The 27,387-nt window shown below is 37.9% G+C and overlaps 1 protein-coding gene and 1 long non-coding RNA gene across 3 annotated transcripts in view; one reads left to right on the forward strand and one right to left on the reverse strand.

Moving 5' to 3' along the window:
* Positions 1 to 10,546: 10,546 nt before the first annotated feature.
* On the forward strand, positions 10,547 to 17,944 carry LOC109032019 (uncharacterized). 2 transcript variants are annotated; one of them, XR_011899924.1, is made up of 3 exons: positions 10,547 to 10,956; positions 16,590 to 16,836; positions 17,809 to 17,944. It is a non-coding gene; the product is annotated as an uncharacterized lncRNA (long non-coding RNA). The 2 variants fall into 2 exon arrangements; XR_011899923.1 differs by having other exon boundaries at positions 10,547 to 10,952.
* Positions 13,323 to 27,387, reverse strand: part of LOC109032014 (general transcription factor 3C polypeptide 1) — a 36,909-nt gene continuing 22,844 nt past the window's right edge. The window contains exons 24-34 of the mRNA XM_019043899.2: positions 26,436 to 26,647; positions 24,605 to 24,758; positions 23,415 to 23,504; positions 21,775 to 21,851; positions 20,883 to 21,066; positions 20,043 to 20,170; positions 19,397 to 19,535; positions 17,681 to 18,159; positions 16,219 to 16,411; positions 15,364 to 15,457; positions 13,323 to 14,102 (exon numbers count right to left, since the gene is read on the reverse strand). Coding sequence (XP_018899444.2) covers positions 13,984 to 14,102; positions 15,364 to 15,457; positions 16,219 to 16,411; positions 17,681 to 18,159; positions 19,397 to 19,535; positions 20,043 to 20,170; positions 20,883 to 21,066; positions 21,775 to 21,851; positions 23,415 to 23,504; positions 24,605 to 24,758; positions 26,436 to 26,647 — 1,869 coding nt within the window. The 3' untranslated portion in view covers positions 13,323 to 13,983. The remainder of the gene's footprint in view (positions 14,103 to 15,363; positions 15,458 to 16,218; positions 16,412 to 17,680; positions 18,160 to 19,396; positions 19,536 to 20,042; positions 20,171 to 20,882; positions 21,067 to 21,774; positions 21,852 to 23,414; positions 23,505 to 24,604; positions 24,759 to 26,435; positions 26,648 to 27,387) is intronic.

Here is a 27,387-nt window from a genome sequence, read left to right on the forward strand (position 1 = left end):
CATTTCTTGTTTGTCGATACCACCTGATTTCCCTCACGGTTTCCCAACATACTCAGAAAAGATTTTTGCATCGGATCGCTCGGTCATTCAGACGTTTAACGTTTAAATCTTTGACTTAAAATTAGTCTATCCCAAAATTTAATTAAGATTCCAGGCAAAATTTTCTGATTATTCAATAATCAGTGGATGATTACAGATTTTAAGGAAAAAGAACTACTCGATAACTAATCGATATGCTGACAGGTCATATTAATTTTAAAACGCATGGGGTGGTCACGAGCTCGCTTCATTACCTACTTTGCAGATAAGACTACTGCAATTATGACGACTCACGGATGAAATTCATTGGAATACACTTCGCAATAAGAAATTATTCCTGACTCATCTGTGAAAGTACTTATCTGCTTTGGGAAATTAAAGGCACAAATGTTGTTTCTAAAATGAGCCAAAAATAGAACAAGATAGTTGTACCTTTTTTTACTTGAGCTATAGACCTAAAATATTTTGTTCTTGACTAAGGAACAAGCTGAAGCTACTTAATGTGGAACGTAAGCATTTGTTTTCTGTACACGCAATCTTCCTCTGATTTTTTAGTCGTTTTGCTCCTGTTTTCTGATTGTGTCCGGTTTTCCTTAATTTATTTCTCCCCCTTGACTTTTCAAGGATATTCCTGACTGTTGCAACTCTGAATATGCCAGAAACATCAGTTTTACGCCTGCAGGAGAAGTCCGAGACTTGGAGGACACGAGCGACTAATCGTATAGTTTAAAATGCAGAATACGGGGAAGGACTATAATGAACGCGTGGAGCGATTAAATGAAAGTTAATTAATAATACTCGGATTAAGTCGCAGGGTCTTTCTTGAAAAAGTATGTATAGCCTCACCCGTGATTGTAGGCTTTCAACACTTTTTAAATGCGTCAGTCCCTGACCCTAGTTTGCCGCGTTAGACTTGGACAAGCAACTAAACTAACTCCGTGACAGTGCGTAGAGTATCACAAAAATTGAAGGCGCCCCAGGCCGCGATCGTGCTGTAGTGACTGCCGCTGGAATCAAGTCGATTTTAACTTGCCGCGCGAACGTTTTCCTCGACGAGTTCTACCGTGCCAAGGCAGAACGCCGTATGAACCTTCAGACGTTGCCAAATTTCCTTCAACAAATCACGAATTTACAGGCAAATTTGTAAATATTTATCTTTCAATTTTGCAGAGAATTTTGTTTCTAATTTGATCTGAAAATTCTGAAAATGTTAAGTAGTCCAGGAATTATACGTCAAATTCAGGCAGTTAAGGGAAAAAATTAATAACAAGCTGATTTTTGGCATAGTGAGTCCTTATGACCCCCTGAGTGCCCAAAAAAAAGTCCTCATCGATAGGGTGACGGCTTTGGGTTTTATGGGGGGGTAAGTGCCCCAAAATCGGTTTCATAGTCATAACTCGAGAACGGTTGCTTGTATCACTACGTATAGCACCATTTTCTGAATCCTCGTAAAATTTCGGATCGATATAAGCTCTTATTGGTTTTCCCCGGCCCCCCGGTGCCCCCCAATATAGCAAAAATGTAATTTAGAGGAACATTTTTGACAGTTTTTCTGCAGGAAAAAATTGATTAAGACTTCTCGACAGCAAATGCTGCTTTATATGTCACTCTGAACTGTTGGTACAATTCATAGTGAGTTCATTGGCTCACAATGTCCTACGTGCTGAATTCTGGACGGGGGGGGGGGGGGGGAGAGCCACTTAGTGAGCCACTTAGAATAGCACTTTTAAAGTGCACGATGATGATGTTACTTGTGACCCACTTCGTCTCTTCAAACGAATTTCGGTGTTTTTAGGGTCACAGGATGATCTTCAAAATTATTTTCAATATGAGCTTCTTCCGTACCCAATGGCACTCTTTGATAATGGCAACATGCGGAAAACCCAGAAATCAACATTGTACTCAATTTTTAAGCGATAGGTAATGACACGCCGCCGCCAGATAGTTACTTTGTCATAGACGGTGGTCATTTATTACATAAAGTTGTGTGGCCTCGCTTCGGAACTTACGGTGGTGTATTAGATCTTTACGTGTCCTTTATTCGGAGAAAATTTGGGCCAAAGTGCTCCATCGTGTTTGATGGATATTCAGAATAATTCGACACAACAAAAACGAGTGAAAGATGTCGACGATATGGAAGTAAAGTCATCCCTCGAATTAATTTTCACAAGGATCAGAACCTCGCTTGCAACCAAGAATTATTTTTGTCCAGCGATCAGAATAAGACGCAACTGATTAAGCATCTTGTTGAAAAATTCAGAGAGTCTGGACACGAATGTCAAGTAGCCGATGGTGACGCCGATCGTCTCATCGTTGAAACAGCTATGAGCATGTCTAAGACTTACAAGAATTGCGTCATTATCGGGGAAGATATAGATCTTCTTGTAATACTGATTGCGTTATCACCAAGTGATAAAGAAATTTTTTTCTTGAAACCTGGCCGAAACAAAGTACTCCCTAAAATGTATTCGTCACGAAGTCTTGATAAGAAACCTGTTTTGAAGGCAAACATTTTGCTCTTGCATGCCTTTTCAGGATGCGATACGACCTTTCAATTTTTGGGAAGGGCAAGTTAACTCTTTGCAAGTTAATGGAGAAAAAGAGTTGTTTAGCTGCAGCCGCTGAGTGTTTCAAAGAAACAGGAGTGCAACCGGAAGTAATTGCCTCGTCAGGAGAAAAGCTTTTACTAGGGTTGTATGGTGCCCCTGAGAAAACCTAGTCCTTAAATGAATTTAGGTTCATTTGCTTTAAGAAAAAAATCGTGGGCAGCGAGAAAAATCAACTTGCATCTCTGCCACCTACAGAAGACGCCGCAAAAATGCACTCTTTGCGGGTGTACCACCAGGTACAGTCGTGGCTTGGTAATACTCCGCCAGCGGATAAATGGGGTTGGCACAGAAACCCCAAACTTTCTCCAATTCGATCAACCCTTGGTCCAGCGCCTTCAAAAGTTTTGAATTCAATTTTTTGCTGTTGTGCAAAGTCGTGCGGGTGCCGAAAAATAGGACTTCAATGTTCTGAGGTCTGCATCAACTGCAATGGTAATTCCTGCGAAAACTCTAGAATTCTAGACTTAGAAGACGAGGAGCATGATGTCGATGGTGATCTTCTTGAAACGGAGGACTTGCCAGAAATTAATGAAGAGGGTCAATTGGATCCAACGAGTGAGCTATCGCAGATGACGTCAACGTCCGACAGCCAACCAAGACAAACAGTCGTTGGAAGCTCATCCACTGACGAACCGGCTCCGAAGAGAAAGCGAAAATCGTCCCGACTGACAATTAACATCCTGTAAATTTACGTCCGTAAGTCGAAGTCAAAATTTATGTTCATTACCAAAATTATACTCTATTTTTATTTCCTTCATTCAAAATTGGCTCGCATTAATTTCCTCATCTTTCTCCATACTTTTGGCGGGGACCGTTCATGTGGGGGGGGGGGACTTCTTCGGCTCCCCCCCCCGCCTCCCCCCCCCCTTCGCTTTAATTTTAATCTCAGCTAGTACTTTAAATTCTAAATTATTTTCATAGAATTTCAACTCTCCTGCATGATCGATCAGTTTTGAGAAACAAGGTTGGAACCCCTCTTCATGTGTATTTTTTCTACCAATGTTTGGGGGCTCCCTCCCCCCCGTCCAAAATTCAGCACGTAGGCCATTGTGAGCCAATGAACTCACTATGAATTGTACCAACAGTTCAGAGTGACATATAAAGCAGCATTTGCTGTCGAGAAGTCTTAATCAATTTTTTCCTGCAGAAAAACTGTCAAAAATGTTCCTCTAAATTACATTTTTGCTATATTGGGGGGCACCGGGGGGCCGGGGAAAACCAATAAGAGCTTATATCGATCCGAAATTTTACGAGGATTCAGAAAATGGTGCTATACGTAGTGATACAAGCAACCGTTCTCGAGTTATGACTATAAAACCGATTTTGGGGCACTTACCCCCCCATAAAACCCAAAGCCGTCACCCTATCGATGAGGACTTTTTTTTGGGCATTCAGGGGGTCATAAGGACTCACTATGCCAAAAATCAGCTTGTTATTAATTTTTTCCCTTAACTTTCGTATAATTCCTGGACTAAAGGAAAAATATTCAAAACTTACTTTAAAAATAAATACTGTCTGCGAGGAAATTTGGCAACATGCGAATGCTCATACGGCGTTTTTCCTTAGCACGGCAGAGTTGCCGTGCTCTCTTCTCTAGGTCACCGTTCCCGTCCTTTCCTCGGTTGGCGGTGGGCGCGCCAGTCCTTCCAGAATTTCCCCTGGTCCTTGATTTCGTCGGGGATCATGCCTTTGGGTACGTCAGCTGAATGTAAATGCGGGCGGCCGGACCGGAGTAGAGCGGCTTCAGCATAAGTCTGGCTCTCTCACTTGCCCGGACATCCAGAGGAATGAGACACGGCGGAGAAAGGAAAAGATTTAATTTGGGGGATAAAAGAGAGGGAAAGCCCTGTAAAAACCGTCCTATGAGGCCCCATGGGGCAGCTGGAGTGACCTTCAAAGTACTTACTCAGATCCGACATTGTTACTGTGGGTTTGCATAATCGTCTCTCTGAAGGGGATTTTTGCGAGCTATATGTTTCGAAGTACTCTTGACATTATTTCATGCTCGCTGGTGCTCTTTTCTCAAATTTATCGTGTCGCTTCATAATCAGAGGAGCAGCTCGATTTTTAAAAAATAAATAAATAAATAAATAGATAAATAAATAAATAAATAAATAAATAAATAAAAGTTACGTATCCTTGAAAAAAAAGCAAACTGAAATGTCAATAAAAATACACTCCTGGCAAATACTTGCATGGAGTTAAAACTGGAATTCTTATTTAAATTAATCAGATATGCTTAAATCAGAAGCATCCGAGGCAAAATGTTACTCGATTCCATATGTAAGTACCTAACATATTACCTACGTCATTAAAACAATTGCGCGATAGGTACAAGTTTTCTTGTGCAATTTTGTCTGTTACACCAGTTTCGTCGACTCGTAAAGCTTCGTCAAGTTTTGTCGGTTGGCAAACCCCAAAACGTTATCATTTCTGTCGGTTGGTGAAACGTTATCTAAGGATTGACGTGGTTCCCTCGAAATTTTTTCGCTGTATCGTTTTGCACGTTCACACGAAACCAAAAATGAAAAAGAGGAAGAAAAATGAGGGAGAAAAATGATAAGAATTGCTGTACCGCCGGAGGCCAGACGTCATCTTGCCGCTTGCCAACTCAAAATTGTAAATGATAAGCAAGGGCCTTAAAATAAAAGGCGAGAAAAATTTAACCGTCAATTATTCTAAGACCAGTGAATATATCCTCCCGGTTCCATCGTGTGAAAAGTTAAGTGCGTGACGAATCAACGGAAAGCAGACTAGCGTGATCCTTTTGCTCTTACCCACTCTAATCTCTGTATTCGGTTTTCGTGTGAGCTTTCATTAAAAATGAAATCTTTACTTTTCTTCGGACTAACTTGCTTCCTTCATTTCACTTTGGCTCATCATTTTCACGATAAACATCCGAACAATCCAGATCATCCTCAACGTGCGCTTCACGATTTGTTTGACAGTTGCTCTACTTGCGAAATAAAGTGGGTTGCCTCTCCGCTAGTTGCAAGTAGACCCTCTTATCAGAATAATAGAATTTGTAGATCTACAGACGGGTTGATTGTAGGGATGTTGTTCTCCGATCCTTCAACTGGTCGAATGTACTGTCGGATTGCAGATAATGGAAAAGAGTTACGGAAAAACAACTTCGAGGTCCTCACGGTTAATGGAATGGAAATTAGGCGTCAGTCAGAAGGACCTGTTCGTGCTTTTACTCAGGATGAAAACCAGAATGTAAAAACAGAGGGACATTGTTCAAGGACTAGATTAAAGGAGCTCATAGAAAAGTTTATGGAACACCACGATAGAAAACATGGGTAGGTACTGAAATAAGTGACAAAAACAAGGATTTTAATCTTTTTTGAAGGCGTAATACTTGAGTGGCTATTATTTAGTAAGCGAAAAACTATACAACTATAAACTATACTATATCCTTCTTGTGTGTATTCATATTAAATAAATATTTGTCTCACTATAATTTTTGCTCAAATCGAGTTTTCTTTTTTGATATTTCTATTGCCTTGAGTATTTGTTTTAAGGAAATTAAAAATTTCGACATTTAAGTTCCCTTCGTTTAAAACAAATTCCTCATCTTGAAAACTTGAAAAACTCTCAAAAAAAAAAAAATACCCTAAAAGTAAAACTTTTGAATTTTCTTCTTCAAAATCTTGAATAAATATGCAATCTTATACGATTTTTTTGTTAAAATTGCAGTTGATATGTTTTTTTATGAGTGAGATACTCAGGTAAGTTTATCCTGGCTTCCCTGAAAATTATTTAAGGGAAAAAGGTATTAAGCGCGAGGGTCCAATGGACAAACAACGCATTCCCTGGAACGCGAGTTCAGAAAGACCCTGTCAAAAAGTGCCCCATTTGGAAACGCAGGGATTTCCTTCAAATTCGTCCTACAAATAAGAGCTTGAACATTTTCCAGACAATTCGCATTTAATCGAAGGTTTGGCAACACTTGCGTGTTTATACGGCGTTTTTTCTTAATCATTCAGTGATAATATCCGAGAATGAGACAATGATTTCGATAATAACGCCTGGATGCAATGCAATTAGGTATTCGTGTTCTATGGACATCCGTGATGCATACTGAAAATGGAGAAGGCGCTCTGATTGTTTTAGCCCATGAAGCAGGACTTGTAGCGACACTCTCTCGGCCTTGGTATGGAGTTGGGATATAATATCATGAATTCTTGATGTGTGAAACTGATTAAAAAATACCCTCTGCTATCTTATCTCCTTAGTTTCAATCAGAAAATTTCGCATTGCCACATATTCGGTACGGCACTCCAGACGCTGCTGCGTGCAATGCTTCATGGACAAGAAGGGTGACCTAAGCGCCTTCAATTTTTTTAAATGCAACACGCGTGTCCAGCTGTATCAAGGCGTTATCAACATAATTGACTACGCTGCGTACATGTTGACTTGAGATATCAACATGAGAAGCTCCATCCCATCTTATTCTACCCGAGGGTTGTTTAAAAATTAATTTGAAAAATATGCTCATTACAAAATACTAATATTTTCAAATGAAGACACTTTAATCGCGATCTTTGTCTCTTTTATGGGGCACAAATTCACTAGTTGAAGTTACTCAAGAATTAAGACTGCCGTTGAAACTACAATCTAGCAATGTGTGTGATAAAGCATTACAAAGTTTATACAAGGTAACCTAGACCACCCGCGCTAGCCTTTCTCCCGGTTATTTTAGGTTATTTCAGGTACCTAGGGAAGTTACATCGATGGTGAAAATGCAGAAGTGCGGATCTCGGAAAGACGGAAAACACGATTTTCCAGAAGAGTAAAAAAACTGTCTACATTCCTCTTTATTGTTAGTAGAAGGGTAATAATTCTTGAAGATAGCGAGAGTAAGATGTTTTTTTCAGACTTTGAATAATTTCTCGAACTGTCGGAAAATACGGCAGAAATGCCGAGATTCGCGTTTTCGGCACTGAGAATTAACACTTCATCAGGAGATACGCACTTTTGCAATCAGTGTTTTAAACTTGTTGGTGGATTTTTGGATCATATAAAGACTGAAAAAAGGGTTTTACAATTAAAATTCCTTATCAGATAAGATTTAGTTTGATCTCATGATAATACAATAGGTAGACTGTTTTATACAACGACAGTTGTATTAGAGTCAAACAAGTCATGCAATGCTTCATCTAAAGGTCAAAAGTGTGATTTTCTCATTTGAGAGAGGTCCCTAGTTGCCTAACTGCGGGATGGTTCGGTAATTTCAATTTGGGCATTATTATAGCCAACAAATGCATTTCCGCGCATCGGCCTGTTCCTCCTTCATTAAACTAATGTAACTTATTGTTTCAAAATTTCGATAGCTTTGTGCTGTCTCTACATATACTTCACATTGACTTCAATTTTAGGCATCTTCGTTATTTCCCCACTTGAACCAATTGGCAAATAGTGCGCACATATATTCCAACATGATTGATATGAGCCGCGCCCTAGCGGATACTTCTATAGTGTATCGGAGATTGGCGGGACCCTTCGATACTTAGGGGGGCATCCTCGGGGGTTGGGTTCCTTGGTTGTCAGGTGGGGTAGCCCCTGGGGTTGGTCTCCTTGGATGCCGAAGGGGGCAGCCCCTGGGAGTTGGACTACTTGATTGCCAGGGGGGCAGCCCCGAGGGTTGGATTGCTTGGATGTCAGGTGGGACAGCTCCGGGGGTTGGGCTCCTGGGATGCCAAAGGGGGCACCCCGATGGGTTGGGCGTCTTGGATGCCAGGGGGGGGGGGGGGGGGGTTGCACCCGAGTGTTGGGTTCCTTGGATGTCAGGTGGGGCAGCCCCTGGCGGATTCGGCTCCTTGGATGCGAGGTGGGGCACCCCCGATGGTTTTGCTCCCTAAAAATTACGTATCTTATTGCTGAAATTTGTACTTACTGCCTGGGCCAATGATTTGCCTTCAATTAGCCGGCTATGCAAAATGTTTGTCGTGACGCACGAATAGTGGTATCAGGGTTTAGCATTAAGATTACGGAGTGGGTTGAAGGCGCTCCTCTGTATCCTATGTGAGGGGCCCGATACAATGATGCTGACCAAAAATGTTTATAAATTCATAATTATGCTCATGTAAATAATGCTCATAATTTCAGAGTCTCCAATCGAGCCGTAATTTGGAAATCGCCCGAAGAATAATTGTTACCTATTTTGATTAGTAAATAGTCAAGTAATACACGGAAAAAAATAAATTGCTGATTCAACAATTCAATTGCTAAAACAGTGAGTGCAATGTTTCAACGTAGATTTTATAACAAAAAAATGCTACATACTCTAACCACATTGTAAACTAATTTAACTACGGGGATGGTTAAAGTAGCATTTTTTTGTTGTAAAATCTACATTGAAACTTTGCACTCACTGTTTTTAGCAATTGAATTGTTGACTCAGCAATTTGATTTTTTTCCGTGATAGTCGTAATAATAGTCGTAGTAATAGTCGTACTTCGAAAAAGAGAGCCCAAACACTTGGTTCAGATTGTGGTTTTTAAGTCTTTTGCTTTGGTCATCGCATTCTCATGCAAAACAGGGAGTCGCCGTTTACAAGATCGCAACTTACTCAAAAGCGGTTGTGAATTCAATAAGTTCGCGCGGATAAACTGAGCTTTTGTCGATGAACTGTGAATAATCAAAATTGAAGAAAAGGTACTTTGTTCACTGGTCCATTTGAAAGGCGTAAATCGTGGATGGATGGAGCATGGATGTCCTCCGGGTTTCTACGGGCACTATACAGGGTTATCCTAAAGTCACCTACCACCCCTGTAACTTCTTTCCTAATTGAGATAGAATTTTGAAACTTTGGCGATGTTCCTCGGTCAAAAGTAGCAACTTTTTGGTCCCCTTAAAATTTTGGGAGGCGAGGGCTAACTTTTTATTTTCAAATAGCAACCCCCCTTTTGTGATACCTCATTCGAAAGATAATTAAAAAAGAAAATTTTTGGCGCAAACCGCAGTTTCAAACTTCTATCTCAATTAGGAAAAAAGTTACAGGGGTGGTAGGTGACTTTTGGATAACCCTGTATAACGTATACATAGATGGCTGTAGGTTTCTGACGGCATATACGCCAAAGTGTTGGAGGAAAAATAGAAAAAAAGTATTACGTATATAATTTTTTGAGAGTCCAAGCAGAGACGATATCGTCACCTTCCAGGCAAAGTATCACAAGCGCCATGCGACGTTTAAAAATTTCCGCCGCCATTTTATTTTTTTACTGAGAAATTGTTGGTTGAATCTTTTCGAAAATTTCACTAAATTTTATCGGCAGCACAAAGAAAATTCGGTGTAATTTTCAGACAGGTTCGTTGAACAATTTCTCTGTAAAAAAATATAATGGCGGCGGAAATTTTTAAACGTCGCATGGCGCTTGTGATACTTTGCCTGGAAGGTGACGATATATTCTTGAGACTCCGCACTGTCTTCTTACCCACCTATGGTGTAAAAGTTATTCAAGGAAGTCAATTCTCTGATTCTCTTATTGATGACTCACGGTATTGAAGCAACTAAAGCTTCTAAACAAGTTTTAAGTATGAATAAACTCTATTTTTAATCTTAATGATTAAGAGCAGTTTCAAATCGCTAATAATTGCAGAAATGCGTATCCCTTCATCAACTGTCATTTTCCAATCATACAACGCTTGATGTGGACATATGAGATCAAACTAAATCTTATCTGCTAAGGAATATTAGGCGTTTTTAGATGATAGTTAGTTTTTAAATGATCCAAATCCGCCAACAACAGGTTTAAAACACTGATTGCAAAAATGCCTAATCGTGATGAAGTGTCAATTCTCAGTGCCGAAAACGCGAATTATCTCGACATTTCTGCCGTATTTTCCGACATTTCGAGAAATTATTCAAAGTGCTGGATGGAGTCTGAAAAAAACATCTTATTCTCGCTATCTTCAAGAATTATTACCCTTCTACTAACAATAAAGAGGAATGTAGACAGTTTTTTTACTCTCCTGGAAAATCGTGTTTTCCGTCTTTCAGAGATCCGCACTTCTGCATTTTCTGCATTTCTTTGCACTCTGTAAAATGTATAGTAGATAGATAAAACAGTAGAACTATTTTCGCGTACCTCGGGCTTAAACGCAGAAATGCGTATCTCGTTCTGGCACCTTCATTTCATCCGGCGCGCCTTACGCACAACGCCCTCTCCTCAGTATTTCCCGCCTACAGCACACGTAAGCGGATTGGCCGTTCTGTATTTTTACATATTTTCGGGAATTCGCTGGTTTTGAAAAGTTGCAGAATGCTTATCACTGGAAGGCCTCCAAAATCATTTCTTCGTAGGTACCTATTGCTAACACTCTCTTCGGGCATCACTGCTCTCTCCAAGTAGCACAGATTGTAATTATTGTATTTAGCAAATGGGTGGTTTTTATTGGAGGATTAAGAATAAACAAATGGTACGGAATATAACAAAATAATATGAACTATGCAAAACGATAATCCGGGTATCGGAACTTGGCTGTTTTGAAAACGCCTCCAAATGCGACGTGATACCTCACGCATTCCGGAGAGTTCAAATAGTTGTATCATTGCGCCGTAAGAATGTGACGGAAGATTACAATTGAAATAGCCTTCATGCACGCTGGCCTTTTAGATTTCCTGTGACATTTTTGCAGTCATCAATGCATAGCTTAAGTGCACTTCAGCTAGAATTGTATTTAGCAAATGGGCGGTTTTTATACGAGGATTAAGAATAAACAAGTGGTTAGAAATGAAAACAAAAGCATATGAATTATGCGAAACGATAATCCGGGTTTTAATTTTTCGATTTTTTCGCGTGTTTTGCTGTCTTTTTTATTAACGATGATCGAAAATGATCCACCCGCACGTTTGCGATCGAAATTATGATTTATTTTCGTTTAGATACTCGTTAAAGTCTTGAAAATTTAGCTTTGAAAGCCGAAACCTATAACCACCGGTTCATTTCCGGAAAAAAGGCGCATGATGGAAAATAATTATAAAAAATTCCACCCACAACACTGAAAAAAGTGTAAGTTTTATCAATGGTCGTTATTCATTCTAGGGTGTATGAACGTTGATATGAGTGCCCCAGTTCCGATGTATATGTCATCATCCGTGCCCAGAAAGTAGGAATGAAAACTTCAAATGCGTTTTTCTCACAACTCGTTTTTTCGGTATGTGCCCTTTTTCCGGAAAGCTCCTCAATTACATTGTAAAGTTACAAGTGTAAAGGTACTGTTACTGCATCGGAGTGTAGTGTATGTTGCCTATCCACTGATTGAAGGCACGAATTATTGAAATTTATCGCAATAAAATTGAAGTACGTTGTAATTTTCCTCTGCATTGTACATTGCCTATCTTTCTACCGCATGGGACTCATTTTGTTGATTGTCTAAAATCGGCATTCATTTACCAAGTAATGTAAAAATATTGCAATTTCATGGTAAAAAAATTTCAATTTCAGTGCAATAAATCGACATTTTATTTCAATATTATCATTGCACTGTGCTATTTTTTGGGTATTTGATTATATGGCAGCGCGGTTTTGTTCTCCTGCATCCAATCGATGCCGATCTCATCCGCATTCACATCGTGGCTGTCATTCAGCTGTGGACTGGTTTCGCCGAGCGGACAATGGAGATGTTGCATGTGTGAGGTATTTGCGATTTGACTGTTGATTCTTATGTAAAAGTTCGCGTGAAACACGATGGTGTCACTGGTTTTCTCTGAAATCAACTCCCAAGCTCAAAAAAAGCTCTCAAGTTGAGGCCAAAATGGAGGGGATATCCCACGCTATCCTGAGAGTCCACCTCTACATCAAGACAAACTCTCCATGCAAAGATAGGGAGCAAATACATTAGCAGTGATGCCGTGTTTTCAGTTTTAGAGTCCCCAAATGAAGTGGCAGCCCTGTCAAGGTATTTGCTCCCTATCTTTGCATGGAGAGTTTGTCTTGATGTAGAGGTGGACTCTCAGGGTAGGGTGGGATATCCCTTCCATTTCGGCCTCAACTTGAGAGCTTTTTTTGAGCTTGGGAGTTGATTTCAGAGAAAACCAGTGGCACCATCGTGTTTCTCGCGAACTTTTACATAAGAATCCACAGTCAAATCGCAAATTCCTCACCCATGCATCATCTCCATTGCGTTGGTTTTCCTTGAGCCGGTCGACCTGCCAGACGCCCCCAAGTACCCATCGTGGTAGGTCTGCGGGTCATCGCCAAATCCACTCTTGGCAAACGGTACACGACGCGCTGGAGCTTTCTGTACCGATAACGGTCAAAAACTAGTATTTTAGACAGTTTAGTGAAAATTCATTAAATGCGCGTTTTCCGCCGATCGCGCACACCACCGGACTCGTGGAGCATTTCCGGTTACAAAATTGGACTCAGTACGTCATTTCCAGGGGGACTACATCAGTTTTAGACTGAACGAAGAACTTTCGACTTTCACCCCGAAAATTTAGTCCATGTAACCCCTGTCGACTAGGAAACCTTACAAAACCAATTTTTAAAACTAGCTTCCTATTAAAATTTCGCCATTTGAATTCCTAAAGTCCTCTCCAAGAAGCTGCAGTGCTTTATTAAAAAAGATCTGACTGTTTTACAAAGGAGACACTTGACAAAGTGACTAACTATTCAGTCTCTTAAGTTAAAATAAAGACTGTTAAGTTGACAGAGGAAGGCCAAGTTAACAAAAATAAACAAAATTTATTGAGCTCTTACTATGATACAATTTATCTTTACATCATATTTACATCCATAGATAATAAACGATAAACTTAACTTTGGAACATGAAACCATTTTTCTTTTCAATTTAAAAGAGCATTGTAAAAAAAATCTTTGTATCACAAAGATGAAGGGGAGAAAAGTACGAGAAAAAATGAAATAAATTGATGGGCTATGTTTCTTTTTCCTCCTTTATCGGGTTGTATCAGTATAATACTCACTTTTCCTTTTTCATTCAAATTGGGCGGAAAAGGAAAAGTGAGTATTATATTAAATTGATGGGCCAAAAGAGAAGGTGCAAATTTAAGCCATCTGATACATGATTCCTAACCAAAATTTTGCGTTAAACACTATCTACGCAATGAAAATTACTAAAATCAACTTCTAACTAAGATATTGACGATTTTGGTTTTGATCAGGACAAATGAATCAGAATGCCTAAATTTGCACCATGTCCAGTGGTCCATTGTTTTGTAATGAATGGCTTACTTACTTCAAACAAATTATCAGTTTTAAAAAAGTTGATAGTTCAGTTTTAAAGCAGTTAATTCCATTTGGGTATAAAATATTGACAGCTATAACTTCCGACAAAATTGTGTGATGAGGAAGGATTGCAGGGCTGCTAAACCATGAAGTCTGCTGCATATGCTGCTTTTCCGATGAAATATGAGAGGGTTAGTAATGCATGTACAGATGGATAAATTATGATGTTCTCCTCCTTTTCCAGGCATGTGGCAGGAACTGAAAAATAAATGTAAATTGTAGTGTAAAGATTCATGATAATTGAGTCATTTTTTGTAGTAACAACATATAGGGTTTATAATGCTCTTATTATTTCAGTATTTATTACTTACATTTTATTTTTTTCAGGAGGCCAATCTTACAAATTTGCCCGAAATCCGTTACCATTGATTTTTCTTTACACCTGGGAGAAAAACCATTAAAATTTTTAGACTTCGTGTGACGGTTCTCCCATGAAAAAATAAATTTTCCGTAGTAATACTGAAATAGCGCAGATGAGAGACATTCCTCATCCACAGGATGACAAATTTTTCACCCAAAATCTTCTGGGTTTGCATATTATCCAATAAAAATCATTTGCCTAAAAGTTTGTTTCGTTCGCTACAAAGTAAACTCAAAGATGCACAATTTGAGCAACATTTGCAAAGCTGGTACATCGTTTCTACAAAAAGTGACCCTTCTTTAAAAGCAGCCTTTGGATACTTGATAAATGAAGGTACATACTGCAATGTTCCAAATCAAGGGCTTTGAAGCATATCATGCTTCCAACAGTCATAAAAACTGATGCTGAAACTCTACATAGTAATATGAGGCAAGTAAAAACTCAATTAAGGGGCTTGGAAGACAAGGAGCATAAGTGCAGTTTTTATTATATTGGTAAAGACGAGTTTGAAGTTCTGGATTTTACTCAGACCTACAAAGTGCTCCGAACACCTTCAAAATTTCCAAGTGTTTGTCTCACACATTCATGCACGTCTTCTGAAATTTTCAGCTCAGTTGAGCCAAATTGAGGCCAGCAGTTGGGCATAAAAAGACGGTAGGTCTCACTTAGCCCGCGTCCGCTCTAAACGAAAAATGCACTTATCCCATTCGCAGTTTTCTCCGCATCAAATGACTTCTAGACAAAATCGCTTGGTATTCTAATAGACCTTACCTTTAACTACCAAAAAACACGCACAACTCAATTTTGATCAAAGAGATGCTTCTGAGCACATGATTTTATTTTTATTTTCATCCTTTCTTTTCCAACACGGACAAACACAAAATGGTCCGGATTTCTGTTTCCCCTTCGCCTTTCCTTCCTGTTTTTATATACCGTGCTTTTAGTACGGTCCAGTCGATTTTTTGTATCTCACATGTTAAAATACAAGCATAATGAGCTATGGCACGCAGCTGAGGTGGTTGGGCTCTAATCTCAAGCTTTGTATTAGCAATTAAATGAACACAATTTTTAAACTGTGAAGTTGTTTTCCATGCTTACCTAGTTTAACAGATTTTGAACCTGAAGAGAACAGATTTACTTTCCCTGAGACGACTTTGGCTTTTAAATTGATACACTTAATCTTGGCTAACAACTGAAATAAAAAAAAGAAAAAAACAGATATAAATTAGAACTTCAGAAAAATCATAAGATGTGGAGTTTTTAGAAACTTACTGTCAAATAATTTTCAATATAATTATACATTAACATAATCAAATAATACTGTTAAAATAAACAAGTTTGCGGATCGATTATTGATTCCTTAACTTTTATCATAGAGAAAGAGAATAGTTACATTTTAAGGGGATTATCTCGAATTTTGCAATGCATGCGTCTTACTCTTTGCTCCAAGAAATCCATTGCACAGAGTCACATAGAGAGAAAAAAGTATGGTAGATAGACTGGTTTTGGACTCAGGTGTTTGGATAAAGGTTATCAAAGTTCTGATATTATTTACCATACTCTAGCAATATAAACGTCAAAGTATAGAAGATGCTGCAAGGACGTAGGTTATCTTCACCTAAAAGTCTACCAGTGCTTTAAATTATCTCAACCTGTATTTATATTTACTAAGCACTCATTTTCCTATAAACTAAAATGCAAAGTCTTAAATTTTTTTCTGAACCTTCAAGACAAATTTCCAAACCTTTTCCCAACTTCCAGACCAATATATATCCTGTGGACTTAAATCCTGCAGATAACCAATTTGACTGTTTAGACGGAGAGATAGGTAAAAAGAGGAATGTATTAAATATATAATTAATATACAATACTCGGATTAAAGCTACAGCTGTCTCAAAAACACAGTTCGATCAAATCAGAAACACACTGAAAGATAAAAAGGTGGTGCCTTACCTCTATTAGCTCAAAAGTGTAAGCTGGTTCTAAAAGAGGCACAAACTTTTCTTGCAGCGATCGTAAGGAACAGAAAGGTCTCTCCAATGCTCGACTCAGCACAGCCCCCAAGAATCGATCCAGCACACGTCGATTGAGACTCCCGTCAGGTTTTATCCAGGGCCGTATCAAAATTTGAATATGTTTTTTCTCACTATAAAATAAAAAAGAATGAAAATTTTAATTGACTCACACTGATTGTGACAGACATTTTTTAAGAAACATACTTCTTTTCAGACTGTCTGAAAATTCTGAATAAATTTCTTTAAAAAGATATGTATAATCAGAGATTTTCAAACATTGCAATGGATACTTGTATTTTTTGCACTTAGCCATTGATAAATAATTACTGAACGGGCAAAACACATCTGGAGAATGCTCACACATGAAGGTGGTGACAAAAGCTACTCTGTGAAAAGTAGAAGTAGTGCCAGGTGGACCTGCAAGGCGCCGTTCAGGGGCCTAAGCACTAGTATTTCAACTGATGTGTACCTCTACGTTGGACCGTGCTCCTGAACCAGATCTCATGATACAAATCACATTTTCCGAAAAGCTTAGCAGCCATTTGATAAGCCAAAGGTAAGCCGTATTGACAGCTATAGTAGATACTACTGAGCGCTGACATATGGAGCACAAATATATAAAATAACGTACCAAATTGGACTCTGCTCTTTCTATCTCTTACTGCAAGAGACGTTGGCAGTTGCTCACACAAAAAGTGGATTGCATTTTACAAAAAGGAACCAGAAGCATTCCGATGTCGCTAAGATTCTGCAATTTTTTTTAGCTTGCAAATATAAAAAGATCACCTAAACAAAATCTGGTCTCCTAATAAACTATGAATGGAGAATTTGCACGCAATTTTTTTATTGCTTCATCTGAAAGTGCCTAATGAGCTGAGTTCGCAATATTTTTCATAATTTTTTTCTGACATGGGAAATTGGAGAAAAATTGATTTAAAAGTGAGAAAATGTGCCGCCTTGTGACGTCATCTGGCGGCATTTCCCATTTAAACACATGTATTTTAGCAGAATCGGTTATTTTGTCATATCTCCTCTAATAATTGCTCAATTTATGAATCAAGGGTATCTTCGTGTTCAGTTCACTCAGAGGATTCCACTTAAACAGGAAATTCATCAAATTTCAGACCCTTGCAAATTCTCCATTCAAGACGAAAATTACCTTTGAAAATTTAATTTTTTTCATGTTCTCAGTGATTTTTTGCAAAGAATTTAAAATGCACAATCCTAGCAACATTGTAATGCTCTTGGTTCCTTTTTGCAAAATGCAATCCAAGTGTTCAACATTTTTCCATTAGATAGATTAGAAATTTGGTTGCAAGACACTAATACTGGACTGACTGAAATGGTCAGAATTTTGTAACTTTTCACACCAAGAGAGTAAAACCAAAGGAGGCACTTACTTATCGGTCAGAGTTTTAATCTTCTGCAAATTTTCTGGCTGCGAACTGATCAATTTCCCTACTCTTCTAGCTGGCAGATCTCTGTGTTTCGAAGTAGAGACTGTTGCAGTTTGTTCATTATTTTCCAGCTGACTCGAGCTTGCACTATCCATGGGCTCACTTTTCTCCTTGTCATCAGAAGTTATCAAAGGTTCGTCAACTTCCATCCTTGAAGAATTTTGGATGCCAGGCTCCTCATTAGTGACATCTATCACTTTGATGAGATCAGATTTATTTTTTTGAGCCACAACATCCGTAACAACATCCACGTCAAGTTTCTCTCGATCCAACCGAACCATTTGGAATGAGTGGACAAACCATGATCTAGCATGCTTATGATGGATGAAGTGGATTCTATTTGTGCCTGTTCGAACGATGGCATGATTTCTCACCAGAGTTTGTATGATAGAAGCAACACGATCCGAGGTTCCAAACTTCTCCTGAGAAAAATAATAATGTTTAATGTTCATTGAATAATGATTAATTTATTCGTAATTAATATTTTATATATATATAAAGTCGCTTTATAACGCACTCTGGCGTTCTACGACACCCAAACGCCACATACGCCTGTCTTCCCAGAGGTTATCGGGCAACTGACACCGCAACATCTCTTCGTCAACGCCCGGCCGCCAACCCTTTACGGGACGTCCCCGTCGCCTCTTCCCAGGTGGTACCCAATCCAAAACTTGTTTGGGCAACCTCTCCTCCGACATTCTTTGCACATGTCCATACCAGCATAACTGCCTGGACATGACGTCGTGCACGATATCTTTCTCAACCTTCATCACCTGGCGAATTCTCTCATTACGGACACGGTCCCGTCTCGAAATGCCGGCAGATCGCCGCCAAAAATCCATTGGTGTTTGGCTCGATCAGGATGGAAGGATGGATAGAGCAATTAAGGACAGGATCATCCAGGGCAGGAGAGCCATCGCGATGCTGAACGGGGTGCTCTGGGATCAGAGCATCTCAAAGGCAAACAAGCACCGGATATATGACGCCATCGTTAAAAGTATCGTGCTCTATGGTAGTGAAGTGTGGCCTTTGACGAAAAGAATGCAAGAAATGTTGAGGGCAACTGAATTAATATTTTATATGAATTTATATTGAGGTGAAAAATTTCTCAGTGAAAATTAAGTGTCCGAGGAAAGGATTATTATAAATGATAAACATGCAAGGTCAAATTTTGGCTTGCTCTGTGAAAATTACAATGAGATTACAATTGATTCAATGATTTGTAGAACATTTATTTACTAAACTTCCGTTTTCAATGGCAACAGATAATTTAATTTGCAATTCAATTACAAATTTTTGACTTGTCATGCGTACAAGATAACAACATTGAAAAGCAAATACAATCGGATTTAACATGTTGAGTACTCGATGGTGCCCATTGTCTTGGAACATTTTTTTGAAGGGTCCACTCCAAAAAAAAGGTATGGGCTGAAAAATTTATGTCGTACAAATTTTAAGATTGTTTTTAATGGAAGTTTAACCGGGACCTGAAAAATTGAATATTGTTATGAGAAAAATGTTTTTTCCTGATCATTGTAACAAGTATTGGCTGCAATAAAATAAATCTTGTTCAACAAACACAAAATAATCACACAGTGTGTAATACATGCACGCGTGTAAACGTGAATCGGTAAGGGGTGAGTTTTTCACTAAACTTACTCCAATTTCCGAAGATATTGCACCTGCTTCTTTCCTTGATAAGAGTAGAGCAAGTATTTCTATTGCAATTTCTGCATTGGCTCTTAAGTCAACAATTAGCTGGTCATCTATTTCATCAAAGTGATGATGCACGTGTTTTCTGCAAGGAAATTAATACCAGAAATAAGTCAATTATTGGAAGAGATCGAACGATTGGAAACAAAAAGTTCTAACTTTTGCAATTACTTGATGCTCTCCTGTTTGTAAATTTAATTCTGAATGTGTTCAGCCTTTTTCATTTGAAAGAATTCAGCTTAGCTGAAAATTGTTGAATAAAGTTTAAACTGCAAAAAAAAAAAAAAAATGTCAATCAACTCTGAATCTTTTCACTAAATCATGATAATCATCGACGGTGCAACTAGGAGACCGTACGCCTTCAATGCTGTGTTTTGATTTTTTCCCTTTTATCTAATTTCTTTGGGGCAATATCATTAAGAGAGCACTCTGGGGCGTAGTTTGCAAGTAATGTTTTAAAAAGATGAAGAAAAATCACACATTATTTTACAAAACAACAGGCTTCGGCCTGCAATGTCACGAAAAGAGATATTAAGGTGCCGTTGTTTCACCAACAGTGTACATTCCTATTTTGCTGCTTGAATTTACTTACAGTCTGAACTCCTCAAGCACGGCAGCAACCAGGGGTTGAAATTCTACCATACTGACAGATCGGTATGAGCCATCCTCTTCCAGCAAGATTACTTCTGGCTTCTTATCCTCCTTTAACTCCACAGAGAACTGAAAAAAATTAATTATTCGTCAGTTACTTCAGCAGGTACAATTTTGTTTATAGTGCACAGGATCTACTTCAAAGCTTTTGATTTGACAATTTTGATAATAGGAAGGAAAAGCGCACCCCTTTCAGAGAATTTCTACATTTTAACATCTACCGTAAACAAAAATAAATTATTAAGAAAAACATCTATTTGTTCCCTCTCACCAAGGCAAAATTTTGGGCCTTGATCAACGGATAAATCAGGTCAGTAGTTCAAAGTGGCAGGACATTTCTTGACTTCTTAAATCCATAATATCCATGAAATTAAGCGCCTGATTTTATCTCTCAAAATGTGTAAGAGCACATTTTATCAAAATGACCTGAAAGATCTTTGGTTTCGTTTTTTATTTGTTATACATTTTGAAAATCTTTGTTCCCTCAGTGTCTGACACCCACAAAGACACAAAAGATAGAGGGAAAAAATTATGTTTTTTTTTTTTTAATGAAATTACTCGATATATTTCTGCACGCTCCGATGTTGTAGAATAAAACATTTTCCCTCAATTCTTATTAATGTTTGCAGATGTTTCAGCTTTGTAAATACCCAGACTCTCAGATTAAAGAAAATATATCTTGGAAAAAATGGAATGTTTTAAGGGAGTTGTACCGCTTCTGTGTCTGATGAGATGATTGAAGACCAGAGGCAGCGAATTGATCTAAAGAATCAGCACTTACCTGGCAGCCTTTCACATAGAATAAATCTTCTGACTTGAAGTTTTGGGCCAAATTTGAGATAAGGGACTCGTCTGCTTTCTTGTTCTTTTTTGCTTTTGCAATTGATGTGGATGGAGAATTCAAAGCCATTGTTGTAAACAAGTTCGATTCAAAGTCGGAATCGCTGTCTTCACTTTCGGATGTGCTGCAGAAAAATATTGCCAAATTTTGTCAGATTACATGAAAATCAATCGGTGAAATTCAAGTTACTATTTATTATATTTAGTTGAATGCCACTGACTAAATTTAAAGTAGATGGAACTTAGCATGAGAAGGACAGGAATCTGTTCAATGTTTTACAATAGATATATGCATACAGGTATACGATTAATTTTTCAAAATATGCACGCATTTTATGAAAATAACCTACAAGCTGTATAACAACTTTTTGAAGAGAAGATTTGAAGTAGTCAGTGGCTACTCCATCGGTTTCCTTGTTCTTGAAACAGGATGCAAACTTTTAAAAGCTCTAAAGAATCAAAGGGACTAAATTTTGCAATAAGGAGCTAATATTGCTGCCTCATTTTAGCATCAACACACATCAACACATATTCTACCTATTTCCTTTTGGAGATAGGTGCTTTTATGATTGAGCCAGAGACCCCCTTCACGCTTTAACGCCAAATGCTGTCCAAACTGTGATGGAATGCCAATTCAAAGAAGGACTTTGTCAAGCTGTCATTAACTTGGAGAAAAATTGTGTCCGAGACGATAAATGTCTTGCAGACATTGCAAAAAAAGACAGAAATTTCTTAAAAAAATGTGGAGAATTATTCATAAATTTCAATTTTTTGTTTGATCATTTTGCTGGTTATTCATTCAGTTTAATCTACAATTGCGAAAGTCTGCATACCTGATGGTGGTTTCTTTTTCTTTCTTTTTTGAGCTGGTAGGACGAATACCTGAGCCTAAAAAATGGTTTTTCATACGCTGTGAACAAAAATTACAATTTTTTCAACGTCAAAATTAATAAAATTAAATACCTAGATTTTTCATCTCAGGCTTCACCTTATCAAAAAAAAAAAAAAAAAATTGTCATGAAATTGCATAAAAACTATCATACAAAAAAGCTTGATCCATTGACTTAGAGCAATAACTCTGAGCCATTAGTCGACTTGGTATCAATACAATCACAATAATTCTATGTTTTCACAATAGATCACATTCTCAACAATATTTATTTGAGTAATGTGAACAGCATTTTATTTGAGTAATGTGAACAGCATAATACTTATTTTGTACAAAGACATAAAGACGGAGGGCTAAAAGCAAAAAATGAAGCTTCTTTTCAACCACCTCTACTATTGGCTAGAGGATTGGCGGCGAAATCGGGACAAGTTTGAAATTCAAATGTAGGGCGGGAACTAAATAAAATTGCGGAAACAAAGTATTCTGGATTGATTTTCGCCCAAATTCACTTACCCACTCATATTTTTTTAACTTTAGGTTAGCTTTGGTCCGTCGTTGACCGATTAATTTCATTTGGGAGTAACGGTCATCTAGAACTGTAAGGGCCTGTTTGAACCTGCAGAACCACCATGAGCAGAAGAAAAACTAACTTTATCTGAAATTACTGCCTGTTACCGAGCAAAAGTAGGTGTATCATAATAGGACGCAGTCCCAACTTTCTTAATATATTCGTTTTAGGCATTTAAAATACGTTTCGAAGATGAAATGTAGAAAAAACAAGAGGACAAGTTCAAATCAAATTTCCGTTTGCCGCCATGAATTCCCGCGCTCATTTACACACTCACACAAGCACCCAGCGCCAAACCAGGCTTCACTTTTTCCCCGTGCTTTTAGATACGAGCACTCCGTCTTTATGTCTTTGATTTCGTACAATAATTTATTACTTGTTTACTTTTGATAATTCAAAACTCTCGTTAGTACGAGGTAAATTGCTGGCTCCTTGAGAAAACCTCAATAGTTAAATGAAAATCTATGCATATTCCCCCTCCATATTTCGAGGTTTTTCAGAGCCTAGCATAGACCTCATACCTCGGTAATTTGGAATTTTATGGCAGACCTCTCCTCAATTAAAAAAATCTAGCAGGTTGAAGTCCAGAGGATGCCAAAGGTGCTCTCTGTCAACTGAAAAAACTAATCTAGAAAATAACAGACTTCTTCTCCACCAAATGACATCTAGCACTTTTCATTCGTTGCATTACATAAAGAAGGTGCAATCTTCATTTTGAATCTCTTGAGAATCTGCTTAACCAGAATTTTTTCCACTGAACCCTCCAAATTCAAAAACTTTACTAATTCAAACCTTTTGATACTTCGAATTTTACCTTAGCTAGTTGAACATATTAATTTAGAATTATTTAAAGTTACTGATTTTCGTATGTTTTAGCCAAAATTAATTACGTTAGTGGGTTAAACGGACAACTCAGGTAGGTTAGCAACTAAAAGAAATTCAAAATGATGTCCATTAACTTAATAAAGTAGCAAGAAAAATTAGAGATAGTAAATATGATAAGAGAAAAAACTCACGGTGACTAGTCGAAGATCGCCCAAGCGACTTTCTTCCACAGCGGGATTTAAACCTATTAGCTGTTCTGGAATTTCAATTCTAAAAGCAACCTAAAAAAAACCAGGGTGAAAAAATTAAGAATAACTGAATAGAGGATTTGACTAGATACTTCAGGCCACCAACTGGCGATGTAATTTTTTCAGAAACAGTTTAACCATTGTTGAATATTTTTCAGTCCTGAGCTCACAAAAATTTCTGAAAAACTCAATAATACTAGAATTCATAAAAAGAATTGGAGCATAATGGGAATAACTTGGGCTCATTTTTATTCACAGACAACAAAATGTTTAAGAACACACTTATAATCCACTTGAGACTTCGCAAAGTTTTTCTGGTCAAATAATTCATTCCCAAATTTTCCGTAGGTTTCGCACCTACAAAATTCAGCCGATTGTTTCTCAAATTAAATTAGGGGTATTAAGTGGGAGGGAAATTTCCTTGGTGATTCCTTATTTCATTGATTCTGATATTTTTTCTATCTCTCTGATAGTTTTGTTTGTATCAATTTTTTGTTACTATGTTGTTACCTGTTGAGACTTGAGAATAAATATAAATGAAGAGTGAATAAATAATGATATACTAATAATCTCTACAGCAATTTTATCAAATATACATGAAAAAATAAAAGAGCATTATATAAAGACTTATCATTCATAACAAGCTAAGTGCCAAAAAATCGAAAATTGATTTACGTGTAGCATTTGAACAGTGAAACTACCGGACCATGTATCTCGTTTGCGGTGTTTGAAAATCTCCGCTCCCATTTTATTTCCTTGAAGAAGAACAAATCAATATCATTCTTCAAAGTCTTCATAGAGTTTTCTCCTCACAGAAACGAAAAATCACTGAAGTTTCAAGAATTGATGTTGAGTAGTTTTCCATTTAAAAAATAAACTTTGACAGGGAGTCTGCAACGTTGCAAACTGAGATACGTCGTATGGTAGTTTCACCATCGATTTGGTTTTGGGCACCAAGGACAACATGCTGCACAAAAGACTAAATTCCATCATCAATAAAGTAGTGCGTATAACGTTCGAAAGATAGCATTAGTGATATGTGTCGTGACAGGGGGCAGGAATAAAAGTCTGTAAAACTTGGGAGGAACTTTTTGGCACTTAGGCCGTTATTGAACTAGTTTTCCAATAGGTACCAAATTTGAGGCCATTAGTGAGGAGATGACTGCAGCTTTGCCACCATCATAATTGATAACTTGAACAGGCTGACCTTCTGTAAGTTCTGCGTTGAATGCGAATGCTGCTCGAAATATCATGTGCTGATACTTGACCATCAATTTGATACTATACCTGTGGACAGGTGTTAGGAAAAACTTACTTTACATATATTCATAAACTCAGTCACAAAAATATGGTAGTTTGGTGCTAATATTCATTTGTGCGATGTAAGAGTATTTAACAACTGAATCCGTCATTCTTAAAAAGACTTAAGCTCTAAGAAATTGAAAATTGAGCTCTCGACAAAGTGGTATTGCTTAGGCATAGAGGCATCTCATAGCAAGTGACGAGAAGAAAAAAGAAATTTGAGGCCCAAACCTGAGAATCTTTTTATTGTGGTGGTTTCCAGGATCTTTCAGCGAAAGATTCTGGAAACTCCATGAAACACCCTCCAGCCAACCTCGCTGAAAGGCTCCACTGCGTCGTGGGTGGTATGCTCGGGCAACGAACGGCAAGCCAGAGGCAGGCTGAAAGTGGGTCGCGCGGGCATTACACCCGTGCAAATGCTGAGGATTGCCTGATGTGACTTGTCCTTACATCGAATTTAACGGAAAGAATGTCCAATTGTGGCCGTCTTCTGCCCGAAAATGTGACGATTGTTCGGCCAAAATTGCTGACCGATCAATCGTCGGGTTTTCCGGCTTAGAGTGCGGCGATCGCCCCGGGCAAGTTTTCCGGAGTGAGTTGCGTTTTGAATTCGGGTTAAGCATGGTTCTGGTCTAGCTGAAGTTGGTGTTTGGCCTGTTTCTCCCCCCCGCAACCCCTACAGTATAGAACCGTGCAAAACTGAAATTGATTACATGATACTTGATTACATGAAAAGCGGAAATGGTAAGCGCGCCATCAGATGTTGCTATGATTGGGCAACAGTTTCTGTTGGACCAAAATTTAAAGAAAATGCTAATGAAGGGGAGATGTTTAGGCTCTTACACTGAGGAACAACATGCACAATTTTAGCAATAACCTGATGACACTAACCAGGCTCCGCATTTCCATTCATGTATCAATCGCTAAATGCAAAAAGGCGTGTTACAATTGCAATGTTTAAAAAGCCTCTAATCATTTGTTATTCTCTATAAGGAAAACTAATTAAAATATTTTATTGTGATTTTCTGCGATTTATTTAAAATAAATGATAATGAGACTGTTTGTTGGTTTTCCTTTGAAAAATATAACATTCTCATTCATAGCAATCTGAAAAAGGCATTATTCGATTTTATATGTGACTGTCAACAGGGAAAATGACCTTGCTCTACAGAGACACAATTTTTTGTAGAGTGGTTCTTTGTAGAATTGGGTTGAAAACTAGATTTTAAGATCCTTTCTATGGTCCTAAAGAATAATTTACGAATGGAGCAATCCATTTTTCCATTAGGAGAGGGAATGTTAAAATCTGCAGTGAGCAGTTTATAATTGGGTAAATTCGTGACCTGAATATGACATATTACAATTTTGGCTCTCCTTCAAAACTGTGTTTCTTTCAGAAGAGGGGCCCTCAGTTCATTTTCACTTGCTTAATCTCATCCCTCTCCAGTATGGTGTTTAGAGTTAGTGTTGATCTAGAAAACATGCAATTTGTAACGCCGTTTTGCATGAAGCATTCAATTTTACCGTGATTGAGCAGATCAAACGCTATTTTTACACTGAGGCACCCTGGCTTCCCTGTTTCTGAGACTCATTTTTAGGGCTTCCCTATTTTCATACACGACCAGGCACAACCCGCTAGTTACAAAGTTTTTGCACACTTACATGTTTGAAAGCTGATAACAAGAGGAAGAAATGGGCAAGAAGCTGGAGACTTTCATCTTGCTATATTTTCCATCATGTTTTCGTCTGGAGATCATTTGTTCGGCTTGGAGTTTGCTCAGTGCAGCACGTAGGTATTTCTCTGGGTAGTGTTTAAAGGCATAAAATAACTGCAAACTGTACGATGTTTTTGCAGATTGACAACAAATTGAGCTCTGTCAACAGAATTTCTCTCCATTAAATGAAATAAATAAATGGCATGAATTGTTAAGAACAAGAAACTACAAGCATTATCAAGATGCCTGCAAACTTCAAAGAACTAAGTCCCAGACTGTACTCCAGACCAGCATGACAAAGATTTCTTATCTGTTTCATTGATAATTAACTATCATGCAAAAAAAGGACATTTTCAGTATATATCATCAAAATTACACATTTTAGTAATTTTTTATACCAAAATGAAAACTCACGAAACAGAAGAATTGACAAAGAAGAAGACTGTTTGAATTTTTCTTATGATTCTCAGACAATTTTCTTTCAACGACCATGGGTAAATATGATTTAATATTTTTCACTGAATTCCCCCCCCCCCCCCCCCTATGGAAAATTAGTTGAAAAACCTTGAGAGAAAAATATGTTTTGTACATACAATCATTAAGCAATTAAGTCTATCTCTGCTAGAAAAAATAGTACAATAAATTATTGAATTCTTTAGATGCATATTGATGGCTAAAGTGTGAAACTAAGTATCTACATCATGGTGTTTCAAAATTTCCACTCATATTTTAGTATTTCAAAGAAAAACAATATAACTTTATGGCTTGAAATTTAAACCGAATATTCTGTTAACAGAGAGGAAAAATCAAGGAAGTTATCAGGAAATTATGTTGAATAGTTTTCATCAGAAAAATAAAGTATTACAGTAAGTCTGCAATGTCACAAACGGAGAAATGTG

This window comes from Bemisia tabaci, chromosome 5, assembly GCF_918797505.1.
Source record: "Bemisia tabaci chromosome 5, PGI_BMITA_v3".
Classification (NCBI taxonomy): domain Eukaryota; kingdom Metazoa; phylum Arthropoda; class Insecta; order Hemiptera; family Aleyrodidae; genus Bemisia; species Bemisia tabaci.